We start from the raw sequence: 20,768 nt of genomic DNA on the forward strand, positions 1-20,768 counted from the left end.
TTTTAGGAAAAAAAAAATGGACTAACTTTTTTTTTTTTTTTAATTATTTTTCCCCTCTCCAGTTGTGTCTAATTTCAACGAGGAAAGTACTTACTCAGTTCTTCAGTCTGACTATGAGTGAGAAACAAGCTATTACACCATAATTTCTTTCTCTATTGTGTGGGAAGTCAGCATTGCATCATCCCTAGGACCGAGAACAAGAGATGAAGATCCCTTCTTGGTGGGTGCGGTCCAAGGTTTGGTAGCCAACCTTCAAGCCAAAGTAAGAGTTCTTTTTGTTTTGATTTATTTCTTCTCCCTTCTTTCCCTTGCTTCCGCTACAAAAATCTTAAGTGTAAGATCAGAAAAGAAAAAAAAAAAAGAAAAAAGAAAAACAAACAAACAAAAAAACCCAACCACTTACCCTAGTGATATTTTAAATTTTCTGCTTATGCTTAAAAACTGAACTAATTCTCTATTTCTGTAACTCAACTTTTACCATTTAAACATTTTTTTTTAAGCTGCTTGTTTCACGTCTGAGTACTTGGGCATTGGGAATTGTCAACATGGGTAAAGGCATGAGGTGGTAGAAAACATAAAGAACAACTATAAAAACTGAGATTCAGGATATGTTACATATGTTATTATTAAAAATGTAAGAACAAGCATTACCCAAATCTCAAGCATAAAGATACTATTTGGATATCATAACCAAATAGTTGTTCTTATGGATATTTGACAACAAATTGCTTATGCTATTTTGTAATGAAACCCTGGTTGTGCCCGTGGAACATATTGGGCAACTAATTAATAACTAAAATAAGGACTAAAAATAACTGAATGCCCTCCTAAGGACATGAAAAGCAGTTATTGGACAGTCAAAGAAGGAAAATTGGTATTAGCCTCTAGCAAAACTGAAAGTCTCAGAATTTTGCTCGATACGCTCTTCGTATGAATGGCAGGGAGAACCACACCCTCCCTTCACGATGTGTGATTTTGCTAAATCCCGCATGAGATCACAAACATTGCATATCTTCATTTTACAATACAGTTGCATTTAGCAAATTGGGGCCACCACCAAATTCTTGCTTACTCAAAATACAGGAGCTGTATAAGCACAGGATTAACAGTTCTGTTACACGTGAAGGGAACTGTTAGAGGAATTATTTCCATTTACAAAGTCTTGGATATAACTTGTTCCTTTAGCAGAAATACACGTGAGTGAATTTGTCAAGAGAAATTCCAGGGAAAAGTAGGGAGTGGAGAGGCAATCCTTCCTCCTATCGGAAGATTTTTCTCATCTAAAAGGTATCGTTCTTCCTTCACGGAATGCTCACAAAGTCAATTTGTAAAACAAAGGCTGTAAAACAGCCTTGGTTGTAGGTTGTAAAACAAAGGCTGTAATTATATATATGCACATATATGCATTATATTAGTAATTGAATATCCAATTTGCTTTTCAGTCAGCAAGTATTTTCATGTCTTCCGCTTGTGGCTCAGTACCATACTTTGCACTGCTGCAGTTCTCTACTTTCAACCATCTCTTTTGACCCGATACCCTCTGCTTCATTAGCTCCAGTGTAACCCACGTGCAGCATTTTCATCTTGGCCATTAGCGCGGACGAACACATGGGTATATAATTCTGTTTGCTCCAGGCCTTTCAGAGAAAGCCTTGCTTGACTAAATCTCATGTACAGACAACATAGTAGGTTGTTTATTCATGTTCTTTTATTTGTTCTGCATAATTGTCAGTTACAAATGACAACTGTTACCCGTCCCACATTAATGACTCTTAAAGAATCCAGGAACTTGTAAAAGTAAAATGAAAGGTGTGTCGCTTTGGAAGATGTTTAAAGTTTATGTGCCTACAGCAGGCATAACAAAAAGCCAAACCAACTTTCACCTGGTGGAAACCTAGACAAGGTGTTAACATCTATCTCAAATGTTGTCAGCTGAGGAAAAGACAGCTTGCGTTTGGCAGACTTTTCCACCTGAATGCAGAGATTACAAAGTAAGTACAGCAGCTCCTCAGGGGCTGTGGTAATCGGGAACCCTTGAATAAACAACCTGGAACTGTTACTCAGGGTCTGGTTGCAGATCTGCTTTCACAGTGCTTCAGGTTGTTATTTTTATTTTGGGTAGTGTTGAAGATGTCTGACCAAAGAAATACTAACAAAATACACCTTTCAAAGTGGAGACTAAAGGGACTTAAAAAACGATCCAAGGAAACATTGAAGCCTGCCTGTGAAATAGAGCCACTCCTCACCTTAAAAAAATAAATAAATAAAAAAGTCCCATTCAAAAGCTAACAAAAACAGCAAAAAAGTCAATAAACCAGCAGGGATTTCCTGTCTGTTATCAGTTTTAATTTGGTATAATGACTATTGAAGAAAGCTATTGAAAAATTCCTTTCTAGGTTGCAGTGGAAGTGAAACTGTTTGGTGTACAAGGGCTCCCCAGTTCACTGGGTGGGGGCTGGAATCAGCTGTAGACCCTTCAGACCTCCCATCGGTGTGATTTCTAGCTGCTTTGCCACTGAAAATAAAAGAGTTTCATTATCATCCTAATGGTAACTGAAGAATGAGAGTATTAATACATGTAGGAGTAAAGTAATATATAAAAGTATGTTTTTGACACCCAATGCTTTTCAATAAGCATTTTTTCCCCACGGGTTCATCTGTTTCTGAATTATGCAAGGTCAGTCATTATGCGCAGACACGAGGGGAACTCCCTGCCCTTTCATACATACCTATCACTACTACGCCTTACCAGTAAGATTTTTACTCATACCTTCCCCCCAAAATTCCCATGAAGGCCAAAAAGAGGAGTAGAGCTTCTACTGTAAAATAGCTTGGGAAAGTTACGTAGCACTTAAATACAGGGTAAGAGCGTGTATTTCATATTTGCTTTTTTAAAATGTAATTTTTATGGAGCGTAAATGGGATTCTGTAACTTGTATGTAAAGAAAATTGTTGACTTTGTTAGAATGTCACAACAATCATGTTCCTACTAGTTGGTATTACTGACAATGTGCCTTTCACAGTTGCCATCATCGATGTTTTGTTTTATTCAGGATATGCAGCTTCTGGAAGGAGATTGCCCTCCGTGGCATCCTTGAACATACAAGCACATGGAGTTTACCCCGCTCCCAAGTGGCCAACGGCATTTCCCCAACCTTTTAATACATAACAGAGGTGAGTTCTTTCTGTGTGACCCTAAGATTCCCTCAGCAGTGCCTTCAGGATGATAACTAGAGATATAATAAACAGCCTTTGGCTATTTATTAGCAGAGCAAAGCTTTAATCCGCGCCACAGCCGCCCGACGGCAGGTCTCCGCTCAGACCCCGGAGAGCCCGCAACGGCCACCGGCGGCGGCCGCGCGCATGCGCCGTGCGCGGGCGGTCGGCGGGGAGCGCGGCGTCCAATGGGCGGGCGGGGTGTGCGCGCGGGGGCGGCCCGTGTTGTCGGGGGTCACCTGACCGCCGCCAAGCCGCCGCAGTCGGGCCGCAGCCGCCGGGGCAGGAGCAGCCGGGGCGGAGCGGCAGGAGGGAAGGAAGGGCGCGCGCAGGCGGTGGCCGCGCTGCTGCTGCCCGCGCCGCGGCGGCGGCGGCGGCAGGCGCTGAGGTGAGGTGCGCTGAGGTGAGGTGCGCTGCGCTGCGCTGCGCGCGCGCGGTGCGGCCGTTGGGTACCCGTTGGGCGCCCATTGGGCTGGGGGGGGGGGGGGCGCGAGGGCAACACCACGTCAGCTGGAGGGGGGGGGGTGTGAGGCCGAGGCGCGTTGACCGCGCTGCGCTCGGGCAGCCGCAACCCCCCTCGTTTCCCCCCCCCCCGCTGCCCCGCGCGGTTTGGGGTGCCCGGCAGGGGAGTGGAGGGGAGGGGAGGGAGGGAGGGAGAGAGGGAGGGAGGGGGGCGGCAGCGAGCCGGCCCTCCGGGAGGGCTCGCTGCGGGCCGTAAACAAGGAGCCGCAGTGCCCGTCCGGCTCGTTGCGAGGCGCCGGGCGGGCTGTGGGGCGCAATGGGAGCCCGGTCCTGGAGCCTCTAAGCCACCCGGAGCCTCTAAATTTTCGTCAGAATTAAAGAGAATAAAAAGCAGTGTTCTGGTAGTAAAGATAACGCTCTGTGTACAGTTCCGTCACGCAGTGACTTTTGACAGACGCGTTGAGTTGAGGCGATTTCAGGAAGGTGTGTGGAGAAACTTGCTTAACTGTAGTAATGGAATAGTTGCCATCTGGAAAGAAATACCATAAGTTAGTTACATAGCTCCACAAATCCTTTATAGTCCTTTAAAGTCACACTGAAGGAAAAACAAATGGGAATCTCCTTATCAAGCATGAGTGAATAGAAGCAGTTAAGCTACGACGTCTTATTTTGTGGGTTGAGTTTCCCCTTTAAAGTCGAGTTTCCCCTTTAAAGGTGACTTGCATGGCATAATTCCTCTTGCGTGTCCTGACACATGTGAGTAAGCGGTGTGCACGTTTCCAAGCGGTGAGGCCCAAGGGTAGCAGATGTGCAGAGAGAAACAGTTGCTGAGAGCAGAGTATCCACACTGCATGCCTTTCATAAGGATCGTTTTGAGATGATTCTACGAGATCCCTTAGTATTTGGACTTCTTTAGGTGTACTTCTAGAGTACATCTTAATATAAAAGGAATCAGCTTTTGTAGGCTGGATCTGTCTTGTGAGGTGAATGGAGGCACAGTAGGTGAGATGTTTGGGAATTCTGCTTCACTGGTGTATGGAGTAACCAAAACGCTAAAATGAGCGCTTTAACTTGCATCTGCTGTGTTATTGAGTGTCTTATACTCAAAAACATCCAAGACCTTAGTGTGATAGGATCTTAGTATTTTAAGGATATTTGAACAATAGCAATTTGATGTTAATGTGAGAATTGTCTGGTATTTGAGGCCATGCTCTTCACCTGATCATTTTGATCAGTTAGCACTATCATTGGGCATAGAAAAAAGGTATTGTTGGGGGTAGAACAGAGACATCTTTGTACTTGAGTGGTAATTTGAGTCCCAAATAACTGCCCAATGGTTTGGGCCCAAGTCTTCTTGTTCTGTTATTTCCTCCCCTCTTCCCCCATCTGATCAGGTGAGAAAAGGTGTTCAGATAAATTTCTCACGTTTCCATTCAGTCATCAACCTGGCTTCCTCCCTTCACTGGGCTGACTGGTGTGAGGGGAAGGATTGGTAGGCCAGTTGAAGGACTTGTGTATCTGAGTGCTGGTGTTTTAGTTGTCCCTTTGAGTTTTGCCACTGAAAGTTTCGTGAGGGAGGTTTTAGGGGCTGAAAAAAAACTTGGGGGTATTTATAGCTTAAGTCTTGTTTATATGCAGTCCATAGTTAAACAGTGGTAACATGTTGGTTAATGCAAATGTGGGTAGGAACAAAACCTTAAGTGAGCAAAAAATAACTGCTGAAACAACCATGAAGTTGTATGAATGCAGCCAAGTATGCCCAAACTGGGGATAATTTGTGAGGGCTTCCTGCAGCTTTCCCTGTCTTTGTTTCAGAAGTTAACAGTGGGGTGATGTTGGGAGGGGGTGCTCACTGTGATGAAATAAGTCATAGGCTGTGTCGCAAAAGCAGCTTCCATCTCCAGCAGCATGCTGTATTTTTCAGTTAAGGCCCTTTTTGTGGTGGAGAGAGGTTTTGTTCTTTGGTAATGTGAAGGGAAACTAGCGTTCTTCAGTGTTTTGTGTAAATGTGAAGTAGCAGGTCAGAGTAAAGCTCAGCTGACCTGTCAGCTACTGAAACTTTGCATAGAAGGGTGAAATGTGTTATGGAGGGCAAACTGGCTTTAGAAGCACTAGTGAAACACAAATTCAGTTTCTGCATTAGATGCACACTGAAGAGTGGAAGACATAGCATAGGGTCTGCTTAAATGCCTTTAGATTGACTGCATCTTAAAGAATATCCAAGTAATCTTCAGAACCTTGTTCAGATAGTGTTTGTGAGTGACTTCATTTTAACTGTCAAGATAACGCTTAGATTCCAGTCTTGGCCCATTAGCTAATACTTTCATAAGAAATTAAATAGCACTTTGCTATTCCTAGTACCATTTGAAGTTTGGTATTCTGTGTTTTCTTCTCTAAACAGAAATATAAATATTGCGAATTCTGATCAAATTCCCATATGCTTTTCTGTTTCCATAGCAGTGTGTCTGAAGTTCTTCCTGATTCATGCCTAAAATTTTAAAATTTTGTTTGTTTCATGTGCTGTGAAGAAAGGTTGTGGAAGCAGATCAGAAGAGCTAAAAAGCTAACACCACAAACAATGTTACTTTCAAGATCACTTTCAAAAAAATAGTTACTTTGAATTGCCAATATATTTGCTTCTCAGTTCTTTCTGGGTTGTTTCTTGGATCCTTTGTAAGTTAGGGTAAGATGCATTAGAACTACAGATGGTTAATTTACTATTTGTTATAAATATTTTGACATGCATACTTATGAATGGATTCTGACTGTTGTTTAAATGTAATTCATGTGGTTTAACTGTGGCAAGGAGTAGAAATATGTAGATATAAATGCAAAGGTATTTGTCCTTTAAGGCAAGAGGTGACAGTAAGTACTTGTTGAGCATGCGTTGTTATTCCTTTTACCTTTCATCCTAAACGAATATTTTCAGTCATAGCCACCTTCCCAGAGTAACTGTTGAATCAGTAGAATAGAAGGATTGTAAATGGTGGGATTTTGCTGCAAAAGAGTCTCTGAAATCTCTTCAGTCCTATTTGTTTTTAGTACTGGAACAAACCAAATCCCACAGTGATTTTTTTTTTTTTATGCCTGATACAAAATTTTAGTGGTGTAAGGTAATGTTAAACTGCAAATCAAAACGCTGTTTTTCTGGCTTTGATATGGAGTGCTTTATATCACCTTCTCAGGGAAGCTGTTCAAACCTTTACTCTGGTGAAAGTTCTGTGTTTATACAATATCCGTGTCTTCTTCTTTCTTCTTTAAAATCCCAGCCTCTGGAGTATAATGTCTAGTAGGATTCTTAATTCTCTTTCCTTTTCTCCTCTCTGAGTTCTCATACAGACTGCAAATATTTAAAAAAGCGAATCTCTAGGCTTAAAACCTGGAAAACAAATTGTGACCGTGAGTCTTGTCAGTGGCCTGACTTTCCATGAGTCTTTTTAATTCTCACTTGTGACTTGACAAGAGTCCAAACGCTGCGGTAAGAATTACGCAGAAATGCAGCCTAATCATTTTTTTAAAGCTCGTTTTGTAATTAAGCTGTGAACAATACCATCCAGGTGTTTAGACTAATAAAGAATAGCGTAGAATTTCAGTTATGAATGTGCTAATCATCTGAAGATGAGACCTACTTTCTTTATAGGAGAAAGTATTGTTTTTATGAACAATGCCAGTTGCTGTAACCAAAAGGGTTTTTTAATCACTTTGTTCTTTTAAAGTATTGGCGGACTGATGATGGAGAAGCAGTAAACATGAACACTAAAATGCTTGTTCATCCCTTGTCAGCATAACGTGAATCAGCAGCTATTAACTGCTGTAGGCATTCATCTGTAACATAACTTCATTTCCTTAAAAGGCGAGGAAGTTGGGGGCAAGGACAGCTACAAAGCCTTAGAAAAAAGCATTTGCCATGCATTTCAAATAAACTGTCTCTCACCCAAACCGTCTCGTTTTAGCAGTAGTAAACAATAGTTGTCCCTTTGTGCTTTACATTTGTGGATGAGAGGTTTTTTATAGAATGAAATAAACGTGTCTGCTCTAAGCGAACTGAGAGGGAGATGTGACATGCTTAAAGTTACTTGATACATCAGCATAAGAGGCAGGAATAGCACTCGGGTTTTGCTTTTCAAGTTATTTTCTTGTCTATACCTTTTTTCAACTGCTCAGGTATTTAAGGGGTTTTAAGAGTACAGATAAGTTATGAGCATTGTGATTGCTGAGCAGATGTTTTCTGGCTGCTGCATGAGAAATAAATCTTGCCAGTTTGGTTGTGATGATGATCAAAACTGAAAGCTCATCTGGATGTCCAAGTTCAGGTGGTGGATTCAGGAGTGGTGGCCTGCCTGAGCTTTGGAGCTGCTGAAGATGAACTGCACTTGCTGCTTCCTTGTATTTCAGGAACTTTACCCGTGTACTACTGGAAATTACTGTGATTACTACTGAGTATAGATATCCAGCATGCCTTTGGAGGATGGTTGTTCACTAACTAAAGAATAAGGAACAGGTTTTTGTTTACTTTTTCAGTAAATTGAGTAACTCTTGGGTTGGATAATTTACAGGAAATGTAGCGGAAGGTTGGGGGGGGGTACAAAAACCCTGTACTTGTTGACAGATTGGTGGTAGAGCAACATAACTGATACCTGAGTCTAGGAATAGATTAGCTCCTCTCAGGAATTTCTGAAATGGAGTTACTGACTGATGGGAAATGAGAGGCTGTTGCTCTTGAGAAGAAAGCATTGACTTACTTGGTAGGTTGTAACTTGTATAGCAGTCTTTTTTTTCCCTTGGCTCTTGCTAGTACCGTTACTCTCTTTGTAGAGCTTAAGACCTAAGAACCACATGTCAGTTTGAGCTGGTTTATTACCCCTCTTGCTATTGAGTGTATTACAGTTGATGGTAGCAAAGTACAGTCCTGTGTTTTATTTGACAGCCTTTCACAGGTGATCATTACGCTAGGATGCTCACGAGATTTGCTCAAATGCATGTGCCTGTGGGTTCCCATTGATCTTGCTGAGAATTAGATACTGGAGTTTCTCTTCTGGGTCTTTAGATTTGCCCCCCAGAGTTTAAATTGTCAGTTTGGCAAATCAGCCATCTCTGTCCTGAAAGTGCAAGCCTCCTGAGTAGGAAAGGTCTGACCATTGTTGGTTTCCATGGATTTTTATGCTCTGATTTGGTATTTTTAAGGACACTTGAAGCACTCAACTCAGAATGTCCAAAAAATATTTTAGTAAACATGTACACAAATCATAGGTGTATCGTTCTGTCATTTTGGCTTTTATTTGCATTAGTTTCCATTCTCAAACATCTACCTCAGTTCTAAGTGCCATTTTAGTATTTTTTGGCTGTTTTTCCTTTAGGAGTCTGAGAGCCTATGGAGCTGACTTCTATGACTCATTCATTTTTTCTGGTTGTGAGTTTTCTTCTAACGCTGCCAGTGGATCTTTCCAGCTTCAGCTGGTCTCACATGCAAAAACACTTGCTTTGGCTGTAAAGCATGCCCCTTTGTATGCTGAAATCTCTCACCTTTTTCTTTTTAGTGTTTGTGGTGTTTGAAAGCAAACTGAAGGATGCTGAATTTATTCACCAGTGTGAGAGCTGTCATGCTGTTGTTTTAAGTTACTTAGTAGTGAAGTTCTTGGCAGCTGTCATAGGCAGGCGGGGACGTTTCCAGCTGTTGTTTTTGTCTTCTCTGGTTAGAAAGAATGGTGGAAGTATACAATAAACAGCTATAAGCGTACATGACTGGTGTTATTAGATTGTTTCTGAGTCAATGAAAAACTTTGTGGTAAACTATATGACTTGGGGGGATTTTCCAACATAGATGCAAAATGCAGGCTATTCTGTTTTAAAACTTCAGAGTCCAAAGAAGTTCTTAATATTAAATAATGTGTTTCATTTATTTAGTCAGTTCAGTTGATTTTTATGATCCTGTATGTTTGGCATTCGTTATAAATAAAATATTTTGGGCAGAGCATGGAAGTTCTAGAAATTCTCAGTAGGAAAGATGGATTTTTTTTGGTAGTTGTTCGGCGGGCATCTGGATGAGTGTTGAGGCGATGACTTGAGGTAATTGCTGCCGATGTTAAAACTTGCAATGAGCTGTTGGGTGATATTTTATTGTTTTAAGGTTTCAAATGCTTTCTTAACATCCACATCTTAGTGCTGTTGCTTTTGGTTAGCAATAGCACTTTCCCTTTGGAATAGGATTTCTGTTTATCTTCCTTGTGCGACTGTAAAGGGCTTGATCACTGGAGCATATCGTGAAGTTTGGGCTGAACCATGCTTTTGAGTGTACATAAGCTGTGTTTTGCTATCCTTTGCATAGTGGGAAAGTTATTCCTTAGCATTAAATATTTCAGCTTTGTTGATAACTTGATGCTTCAGAGCTTCCTTCAGCTCTGGCATAAGGCTCTCCTGTCAACCACAGGATGTTCATTTGCGTGTGGGCTTCTACCTGTTGTAGTGGTGCTGCTGAGCGTGAAACTTACAGTTAATTTACCTTGGGCCAGATTTCTGCATGTGGAGGAGAATTGTATCACGTGCACTGTTACAAGGTTTTATCCGGGTAATATGTTCCCGCTCTCACGCTATCTGTTCCAAGATATTATCTATTATGTTCCTTCTGTAACTTAGCAACTGCAGTTCCTTATAGCTTGACATGGACTCGACCAGAGTGATCGTCATCTTTGGAACACGTGTAATTAGAGCCAAATGGGGACAACTTAAGGTTTTCCTGAACATCAGCACTGAAGTGACTCTTTACTTCCCTCCCTACCAGTACCTGCTCTGGAGGATTACTTAACCTGCTTTATTCTGCCATCAACAAGGAGTTAAGGAGAAGTTACTTTTACCAAGTGTAATCTATCAGATGAGCATACCTCAAGTCTGCTTTAATTTTACTCAAAGTACCTTACAGTTCCTATACTGTGCAGTTACCTCCATGTTAGTAATATAAATTAATGAATAACTTCAATCATGTGAAGAAAATGAGTCCTGATGAGATCTCTTATTTCCGGATAAATCTGGACAGGCATCTTGCTCCAAGCTCTACACTGTATCCAAAGAAACTTCTTTCTTTTCTTAACATTGTTGGCAGTGCTAATTTCCATTAAGATAACAAGTATTTTGTATGTCCTTTGAAAATAAATACGTATATATTAAGTCAATTAAAGCAGAGATGTCTAAATCTCCTGAAGACGTAGTAATTTTACGGGTACCTATTATTCATAATTTTCCTGTTGAGCCCTATGGTAGAAGGGATGAAAGAAATCACTATAACTTCGCTATGAAGCAGAAAAGGGTTTTATAGCCAGTATTTAAGAGAGAATAATTTTGCCCTTAAGCAGAATGTTCTTGATCACAGTAGCTGCCTGATAAAGAATGGCAGCTTTACAGTCACATGCTTCGCTGTGTTTTCAAAGTAGAGCTCAATTCATTCAGCTGCAAGTGTTCCTCCAGGTAGCTCTTACACTAGCACTTGTGTTAGTTTCTTTCCTCTCCCCTCAAGCCTCTGAGGTTATTAGGTGCCCAGAATTTCACGAGAGGAATTTAAGGAATGCCTTTGTACTGACAATACTAGTTTTCTTCCACTGACAGAAGATTCATACTTAGTGACTTACGGTTTCTTCTTCAATCCTTTCAACTGGCATTATAAGGACTATTTTGAGTTTTTTAAGATCTCTTTGGATTCTTCTTATTTTTGATGGTGAGTGCTCTGTTGAATACCTTAAGCAGTGTTCTTGCCTGTTTTTGTTTCTTAGCTTCTTTTGCGTTTAGCAAAATGATTGTTAGGTTATACTGACTGAGTAAACGGGGATTTAGATATAGCCATAGGCTGACTTGGAGTATTTCTAAAAGTTTTCTGTGCCTGCCTCTAGTTTTCTTTCCTTAAGTGTTCACTTGAAAACGAAGATAGCATGGTAGATTAGGAGACTGATAACTTTCAAGGAAGTAGTTTATCACTGTTTTGAGTGTCCTGCTTCCTTTTTTTGGTTATTTGCATCTGAATTGTCTGAGGGGCGGAAATCTGACAGGTGTTTGTAGTAAATGAAGAGATGCAAGCTGCAAAGCTGTATTGGGATAGGGAAAGCTTGTGAAGGTCTGTGCTAGGGGAACAGTTGCAGCTCGAGTTTGCAAGTTATACACCTTCTTAAAAAGCGCCATCAAATTGCTTTGTCTGCTTCAAACCTCTTACCCCCTTTGGCCATCCATAAGTAGTATTAATTGGAAATAATTTGTGGGTGCTCCAGAAGAATAGTTAGAGTAGGAGGGACACAAAACAGTTCAGAAAAGTTTTTTTTTTTTTTTTTTTCCCTTTTGGAAACAAGAATACAGAGTTTCTGCTAGCATTGTGTTTGTGGATGTGTATATAATGACACTTTTATGGCCAACAGCATTCTGAACATAGAGTGGAAAATCTAGTTGGCTGTCATGACGTGTTATAATAAATGTGTGGCCTTGCCTTTATTACACAACTGGAAAACAGAATTAAGACACAGATTTGACCTTTGTTAGTACTTCTCTTAAGTATGACAGATTTCTTACAGTGCTTACATTTTTCCTTCCCTGTTTGATACTTTGTTCTCATGAGCATTTTCAGTCTTTTGTTTTCCTTTTGATTTCTCTTTGCCATATATGAAGGTTATTAGATTTTTACAAAGAAGACAGATTTAGTGCTTTGGTATTTGATTTTTGCTTTTTAAAGGTTCTTTTAAATTTTTGAATGCTTAATGAAATGCCACATCTTGTATTTTGGACATCTCAAACTTGTCTCCCGTTTTTTAAAAAAAAAAAAAAAGGTGGGGGCTTAGTTCTTTTGAAATCTTCACATTAGGAAGTACAATATTCTGTCAGATTAAAAATACTAAATCAGGTTATACTCAAATAAAATGCTTTCACCCTTGAAGAAACAGAAGGTGGTGTTTCCATGTAGAAACTTTTTTTTTGGCAGCAACAACATTGGAAATTCGTTATCAGTGCTTTAAGTAGGCTGCACAGGGTTTTGAAAGCACATTGTGTGCCTTGTAGAGATGAAGTGGAACGGGTTCAGCTGTCCTCCATGCATATATACGCTACTGTTCCTCTTAACCTTCCATGCTATGAAAGTGTAATGAGCTGGACAGGATATTGGAATGGATTATTTTATACGGGAGAACCCAAGGGCAGCATGTTTGCATGGGCTGTCTGAGGGTTGGGAGGACTTGAGGAAAAATAAAGAACCCCTAACTTGTTGCAACTAATCTCCTTCTTACGCATTGTGCCTAGGTGCTCAGCCTAAAATAGGCCCTTATCTTTAATACTGCTCTGTGCTCCCCACCTCCTTGGATTTAGTCTTCCGTTTTGTCCTTAGTTCCTCATGTCATTGGTTGTTAGACCTTCTGGTAACAAACAACGTGTGCTGTAATATCTGAGGAATATGGTAGGATATTAACTTTCACAGTTAAGCTGTGATGTTTATTTAAACAAAAGTTTGTAGTCATTCATTAGGTATATGGAAGAAAGATTTAAAGTGTGTTTTTTTTCTTCCAAAAATAAGCTCTTCTGGATTAACTACTTGCTTAGTGGGAAAGCTCTCCTTTGTGTAACTTTGTCTTGGAACTTAGATTTTGACTAAACAAAACTTTGTAGTTTTAAGCAAACACCCCAAAATAGACTTACTTTCTTGGTCAAGTCGTGAACTGTAGTTTTGTTAGTGAAGTTGAGTGTGCAGTATTCCATTAGGGAGTGGAAGGTGTGAATAATGTTGACGCTGTGCTTTACTGGAGTCTGGACACTTCAAAAGATCACTAAAAAGGCCTGTATCCTGTGAAAATAACTGGAGTCATGAGTAACTAGAAGTATAGCTTGGCAGGGTAGCTGTTTTTTTCTCCCCACTGTGTTGAAAAATGCTCCTGCCCTCTTCCCTCCCTGACTTGTGAAAGCTTCCCATATCTGAAAACTGAGGATTCATATTGGCTACAATTTTATTGTTGTTGGGAGCTGGCATATCGTAACAAACTGTTGAGCAATACCATGGTTGGGTAGTTTTGTGTCAGCAACTGTCTGCAGTTACAGTAACCCTTGTGTAGAGTAGTCCAGTGTAATGGAAGTGCTTAGTTTGTTAATGTAACGCTATTCCCAGTGACACATTTTCCTTGTAGATCACTAGCTAGTTCCAAATCTGACTTCGTAGCTTCTCAATCGACCTTTAGGTGTGAAGATGCTTTCTATTATGCCTTTTTTCTCTCTTCTTAAAAGAAGGCTCGATCCAAAGAAAGTTAGAAATGCAGTGTAAAGATTGGACTTGGAAGCAGTGTTAAACTTTGCACTCTGTAGGAGGGCTGACTTTTCCTAGCTCTTTATTTCTCAGACACCATGAGTTCAGGAATAGCTTCAGGACACTTAAGAGTTTATTTCTGAGATTTCGATATTATATCGCGTAGTGTTATTATCCAATAAATACTGTTATTTCAGAACTTTGTTCTATCACACCATTGCCAGGTGATCTGAATCAGTGTACCATTATGAAAGAAAACTCTTGACAAGCGTGATCCAAATAGCAATGAGCAGAAGGACAGGAGGAAGGCTGCATTGGGGAATTAATGCAAGTGGAAAATAAGAGAATTAATGTGCTTAAAAAGTGAAGTATTTGCTAGAATGAAAATGAAAGGTTTTTTTGACTGCTAAAACAGTAAGAACTGTTAAACTACTTCTTAAAGAAGATAGAAAAAAAATCACTCTGTCCTGGATGAATCAGTAAACAAGTAGTTTATGTAGCATCTTGGTGGATTTTAGCTTAACAGATCTGGGTTTTATTTCTCTTTACATTTTCATAGTGTTGGAGTTACTAACTCCATAACTAAAAATTAACGCTTAAATAATTTCTAGGCATTACAGTAAAGTTGTTATTATTAATGACTTGCTGAGGAAAAACTGTTCTATATCACTGAAGTCAAGGGAAAAGGTTTTTTGCAGTCTGTTCAACTATTAAACCAATACCGAAGATGTACATACCAAGGTTTGGATATGTTAAATGCTCATAATCATGTATTTGTGGTATCATGAATGAAATATTAGGTGTTAAGCTTAGTCTTCGAATCAGAACAGGCAATGCATGTTTAACGGTTTCCTTTTTATGTTCTAGTATCATCAGTATGTTCCTACTGGATATGATTTTTATGTATGCTATTTTTTTCTCTCTCCAGATTGGAAGAATAGAAGCATGCTTTCCACTGAGACTTACACCAACATTTGTGATACAGAATGTCTCTAAGTGAGAAGAATAGTGTGGTTTTTGCATATGAGTCTTCAGTACATAGTACCAATGTACTTCTCAGTCTTGATGATCAGAGAAAGCAAGATATTCTTTGTGATGTTACTATTTTAGTGGAAGACCAACGATTTCGGGCTCACAAAGCTGTGCTTGCAGCTTGCAGTAGTTACTTCCTTTCAAGAATTGTGGGCCAGTTGGATGCTGATCTTATCATCACTTTACCAGAGGAGGTGAGTGTCGCTTCTGTATTTTACCAGTCCGTTCTTCTGATCTGTTCTGTTCAAATCTGTTTTACAGTAGGCTGGTGCTTAACTGAGATTAGAAGTTAAGGGAAGAGAACTGAGGGGGAAGGAATTTCTGAGTTGTAAAGCTGCCATTGATCTGTCTAGCCTTTACCTCAAATCAGAGGGTGTATCACAGACTGAAGATAAGTAAATACTGTGCTGGGGAATGTGTAGGGTAGAGCTGTTCATTTAAGTGTATATTACTTTTAAAATTGTGCACCAGATTCAAAGCATATGAGCTTGTCAAAAAACAGCTGTTTAACATAGACTTCAATTGTTGAAGAGGCACTGCAGAACTAATCATCCTATACGAAAAGGGAATGCTTCTGGAACAGTAAACAACAAATAAATGGTATTACTGTTTCAAGCTTTACACCAGCATCATCGAGGTTTTGTTTAAGAAGGTTTGAGAAATACAACCATACTTATATTCCTTGCTTGCAGCTTACCATTGTTTTTCTTCTGTTCAGTTCCCCATCTTTTTTGCACACATAATTAGCAGCTCGATCTTTTTTCTACTGTATTTCTGTACTTTTAAGACTGAGAAAATGTACTACAACAACTTGCTTTCTTTTTTCAGTTGAAATCTATACTCTTAAATCAGACTGAATTCAAAGGCATGCAGTGGAAATGAGCCAGAACCTGTCATCCATTGGAAAGAAAATTGATTATTAGATACCTGAAGCATCCAAGACGTTTAAAGATTTCAGTTGGTATTTAGTTAAAAGCATTCAAGACACGTAAAGATTTCAGATGCTATTTGCTTAATAGCATTCAAGGCACTTAAAGATTTCAGATGGTATTTATTTAAGAGGTATGAGGCAAACAAATGATTGGATTTTATATTAACCACTGTGCTTGTAAATGAAAAGTCAAGAGCCTCCAAGTGCTCTGTGCCTGGAAGTAGCAGTAAGCTTAAGAGTTGGTTGGTGCATGATCAATGGCTTTCCAGGACGAGATTTTTGGTAATCAACTTGGTGAGGGGGATAGAAATAACATGCCAGTTGTTGGCATGTCAACTGAAATCATTAAAGCAGGAGGAAAGGTGCATGCCAATGAATATTTATAGTGACACAACATTAGTGACTTGTTCACGTAAAAGAGTAAATAGAGTGCTAAACGTAATGTATTAATACATTCACAGTAAGCCTGTATCTCATTAAAATAACCCCTTCGCTGTATCCAGAATCTTTCTGATTTGATTAAAAAAAAAAAAAAAAAAAGGATCAGATGGTCTCTTTAAAGAGTTTCCATGATCTTTGCTATTCTCTGATCAATGACTTTGTTACAAACCTATACCATATCATAATACCACTACGTCACTTCTACTCAACTTCCTTACCATGCCTGTGTGTTCTTTTTCCCCTTTTTATTCTTGATAGCCTGAATATCGTCCCTATTAAAATAAAAGTAATGAAAGGAGCTGATAAGGAAGGGAATTAGGGTGATGGGGACACAAAGTCATCATTTGGAGTAAGAGAGAAGGATTAGTGACATGTCAAACTTTTGAAATGATGAAAAATAGGATATTAGAAGAATAAGAAATGTACATCAAAGTTGGAGGGGGGAACAGTCTGTTGTAAAGCACTGGTGTTCGTTCCCATGGACCTGTGAACTCAACCTGAGTTAAAAGGGAACCAGAGTTTGTAAACAAAACGGAAGAATTTAATAATCCTGATACCACCAGTGAGATGAGTCCTCACAAGTCTACAGCTTAAGAGTATCATTTAGCATTACTGATGTAAGAACTGAATATGCTGAAGTAAGAAGCAAAAATACCAGTGATTAAGAGATAAGATTCACTGTTAGATCTCATCGTTTACTTGATAAGTTGCTGAATCTGAAAATGTTTTTGAGCTTGTCTTCTGGGAACTGCTGAATACTTTGAAATGAGTCAATTTATGAAGCTGCATATATGAGAGAGACAAATACTAATCATGTGGTTTGGTTAAGAAATTCTTAACCTTTTTAATCATCCAAAGTATCTGAAATTTAAAATGAAAGACACCAGTCCATAATCTGAAATGCCAAAATATTTTTGACTTTAGATTGGTTCATATAAATTATATTGTCAAAACAAACCACTGACATGTTGCTGTCTGTTCATTCTGTTGTTTTCCTACTAATGTTTTTACTAAGAATTCGAATTTGAGCCAAAATGCAAATGAAATTTAATGGCTTCTGCAAGACTTGCTTTTTAGGGTCAATTGGTCCAAGAGTCATTCTAGTCTATCTTCTCTGAGGATAGACATCTAGAAATGTCTAAGAGAAAGTATAAGGGGTATAGTGTTTTTTCTCTTACTATTTCATTTTTTAGCGATAAACATATCTACCTTATGTAGGAAAAACAGTTCTGAAATATCATTGTCCTTGTTTTGTTTGGTTATGTGCATGAGTGCAATTTGTTTGTAAACCTACTATAATGAATTGTTGGCTGTACTAGGTTTCAATACTTGACAACATATGGATGAACTGTCTTTTCCCTGTCCATATTGTTAGGGATGAATTAATGTGATGGTGTAATCAGTATTCTTGTCTCCAGAGAATACTTGAAACACTATTTTAAGTATTCTTTACAATAAGGTCATGAGATTTTATTTCAGAATGTTTTTTTGCTGAAGTGTCTCTGTGCAGAACCCTTCAGCTGCCTTTCATGTGGTATTTATGTTTTTTTAAAAAAGGAACTCAACTGATTCCTAAATCAAACTGTATTGTATAGTAAACTTTCTTGCTGGCAGAAGAATTCAGTATAGTTCGTGCATTAATATGGCACTTTGTTCAGCATAAAGCCCTGTTCTTTAAAATAAAGAAGGGTACCAGAGTGTGGGCTTGAGTTTGAGTAGTAATAATGAACATATTGCTTCATCTTGCCTTTGCAGAGAAGCTAGTGAATGTGTCATGTAACTTGTAATATGATGGTCTGTTTATGCTTTCCTACTTGATTCCTTAGTAATTTTTTTCTTGTGTAGATGGTGTTCAGTTTGTGATGATACAGTTTCGCTCATCTTTGAGTTCCCTTTTTAGGTAACTGTTCTGCAGTAGGAACTGAGATGGTGATGGAACTGTTCCAGTAAACCTACGTACTCAAAAGAGGCTTTAAACTGAGAATAATTGCTGTTGGTGAAGGGTTTTGGGTACCATTCTTTTGCATCCATGGGAAGAAGAAAGGAGTAGGATGGATACAGTAACAATATGTGGTCAAATTCCATTATTTCAAAAACTGTTATATCAGTGATGCATTAAACTGAGCAAATAGCAGTAATTGCTTTTCAAAGGAATGATTAATGCCAGCAGCATCTTGATCTTATTCTAGGGTAATTCATGCGTAACTTCAGTTTGAAAGATGTTTTTGCAAAATTGGAGTTTGCTGTACACTGAAAACCAGTAACCAGTATTTTTCACTTGTTAGTACTATTTAAAAGATTCATCACAGTGAAGAAGATAATCGCCATAAAATATACAGGATAAAATTGTGTCAGAAGATTTGTTTTACAATGACTGTGGCCAGATTTCCCCTGCGGAACAAATCTGTTGCTTTTCTCTTGTTCTCTATCTTGATGTCATGGTTTGCTCACTGGTAAATGTGAGTTCTGCGTGTTTAAACCCATTTACAACATTGGAGCTGTAACTGGAAACTTGGCAACTGAACTGCCTGGTGTACTGGAATTGGAAACACGGAACCTTGTTCTCTTTCATATTGTATGTCCTGGTTGAGAGGAGGCAAGTGAGATTTGGTTGTGGTTTCACCAAGAAGGAAGTTGGCCTTACTAATATTCTCTCTTTTTTCTTTTTAATAGGTAACACTTAAAGGATTTAGTCCCTTGCTTCAGTTTGCATACACAGCTAAACTTATTTTAAATAAAGACAATGTGTCTGAAGTTTGCAAGTGTGCTGAATTCTTGGGCGTACACAACATTGAAGAGTCCTGCTTCCAGTTTCTCAAATTCAAATTTTTGGACTGTAAATCGGATCAGCAGGAATGTCCTAGGAAGAAATGTTGTACACAACATTGTAAGAAAGCAAATCCTAAAATTGGCAACGTGAATGATGGAGACCTAGAAATAGATGATGAAGCAGAAGAACTTATAGAAAAAGAATATATTCAAACATCTCACACAAAGCTCTGTAAAGATGAAGAAAATCCTAAAACATCACCTGCTCTCCAAGATAACACCAATCAAACGTGTGATCCGTCACATTTAGAAAAGGGTAACGTCTCCAGCTCATCTTCCCAATGTCCAAAGTATAGGAAATTCCAGAAAGCTTTTGGAAATGACAAGGTTCATACTACAGAGTCCAATTCCAGTATTAAAGACACTCAGGTGCCACCTTTTCTTGGGAAGGAAATATCTGATAATGATGGCACACGAAAAGCTCAGGAGTGTGTACCTATGCAGCTGGTCTCCAAATGTGAAGAGACTCAGGTAAAAATGGAAGAAGGGGAGGAAGACACTGAGAAAAAGGAAGAGTCAAAGAAGGATTCTGTGACTCAGAGTGTTTCATGTCCTGTGGAGAAAACTGATGTTGCTGCTTTCCCTCAAAACACTGCTGCACCTCATGGACTTAATTCTGTGTCTTTTTTGCATACATGTGAGCAATATGGTAACTTGAATTTCAGTGGTGTGCAAAACAACACAGTCTTAGCTGAAAAAACTGTAACAAGTACTGGAGTTGGGAATGACAAAATTGAAGGTCAAGATGATGCACCTTTAAAGGTTGATTTGTGCACTAGAGAAGCCATTAACATTACATCAGCTGGTGATCGAAGCAGTGTGGAGAGAGAGATAGCAGAACATCTAGCAAAAGGGTTCTGGAGCGATATTTACAGTACAGAGCCCTGCCAAATACATTTACAGTCTGCAGTTCTGAAAGAATGCTCGGAGCCTGTATATTCGGGGAAGAAATCAGAGTGTCCGTGGCTGGGAATCAGGATCAGTGAAAGCCCTGAACCTTGCTCTCAACGAACTTTTACAACATTGAATTCTGTCAACTGCCCCTTCATAAGTAACCTTAGTACCGAAGGATGCTCCAACAGCTCTGAAATAAGCAGTGGAGATTATGTTCAGGGACAACAGCAAGAACAATGTCCCTATAATTATGTGATAAGTTTAGGAGAGGATTCAGAAACTGACACTGAGGGAGACAGTGAATCCTGTTCAGCAAGAGAACAAGAATGTGAGGTAAGAACATCCTTGTGTATCCTTTGCTTCCATGTCTTTTAAGGCCCTACTCAGAAGCCCGAGTCCTGTTATTTTGTTGTGGTTGCTTGTTTTAAAAACTTGGGGAATTAAATTTAAAATAACCATTTGAAGATCTATATGGGAAATCACTGTTAATTCAGGGAGACGTAAAAAAGTTTTGAAGTGATAGATGCTTAGGTATTAGATCTCTTCAGGTACTTCTCTGGAACAACTTGATCAAAAGATGTTAGAAGTATTTTAAACCACAGCATGTGGATTCTCTTTTTTTTGTCTACTTCAGTTAAACATAACTAAATTTCATGGTCTGTGTTATAGAAACTTAAAAAGTTCCTGGTTTTCTTTTGAGGTGAGAAG

The 20,768-nt window shown here is 39.2% G+C and overlaps 1 protein-coding gene across 6 annotated transcripts in view; it reads left to right on the forward strand.

Moving 5' to 3' along the window:
- The window catches only part of BACH1 (BTB domain and CNC homolog 1), an 88,745-nt gene that overhangs the window by 17,182 nt on the left and 50,795 nt on the right, over positions 1 to 20,768 (forward strand). Inside the window, exons 2-5 of one of the 6 annotated variants that reach the window (XM_035546083.2) lie at positions 63 to 262; positions 3,054 to 3,174; positions 14,862 to 15,159; positions 19,011 to 20,393. In XM_035546083.2, the coding sequence (XP_035401976.1) occupies positions 14,920 to 15,159; positions 19,011 to 20,393 (1,623 nt within the window). In that variant the 5' untranslated portion in view covers positions 63 to 262; positions 3,054 to 3,174; positions 14,862 to 14,919. Of the gene's footprint in view, positions 1 to 62; positions 263 to 3,053; positions 3,175 to 3,446; positions 3,620 to 14,861; positions 15,160 to 19,010; positions 20,394 to 20,768 lie in introns of those variants that run through there. The other 5 variants (XM_050708854.1, XM_035546081.2, XM_050709018.1 and 2 more) reach the window with 5 other exon arrangements.

The sequence above is a fragment of the Cygnus atratus genome, chromosome 1 (assembly GCF_013377495.2).
Source record: "Cygnus atratus isolate AKBS03 ecotype Queensland, Australia chromosome 1, CAtr_DNAZoo_HiC_assembly, whole genome shotgun sequence".
NCBI classification, from domain to species: domain Eukaryota; kingdom Metazoa; phylum Chordata; class Aves; order Anseriformes; family Anatidae; genus Cygnus; species Cygnus atratus.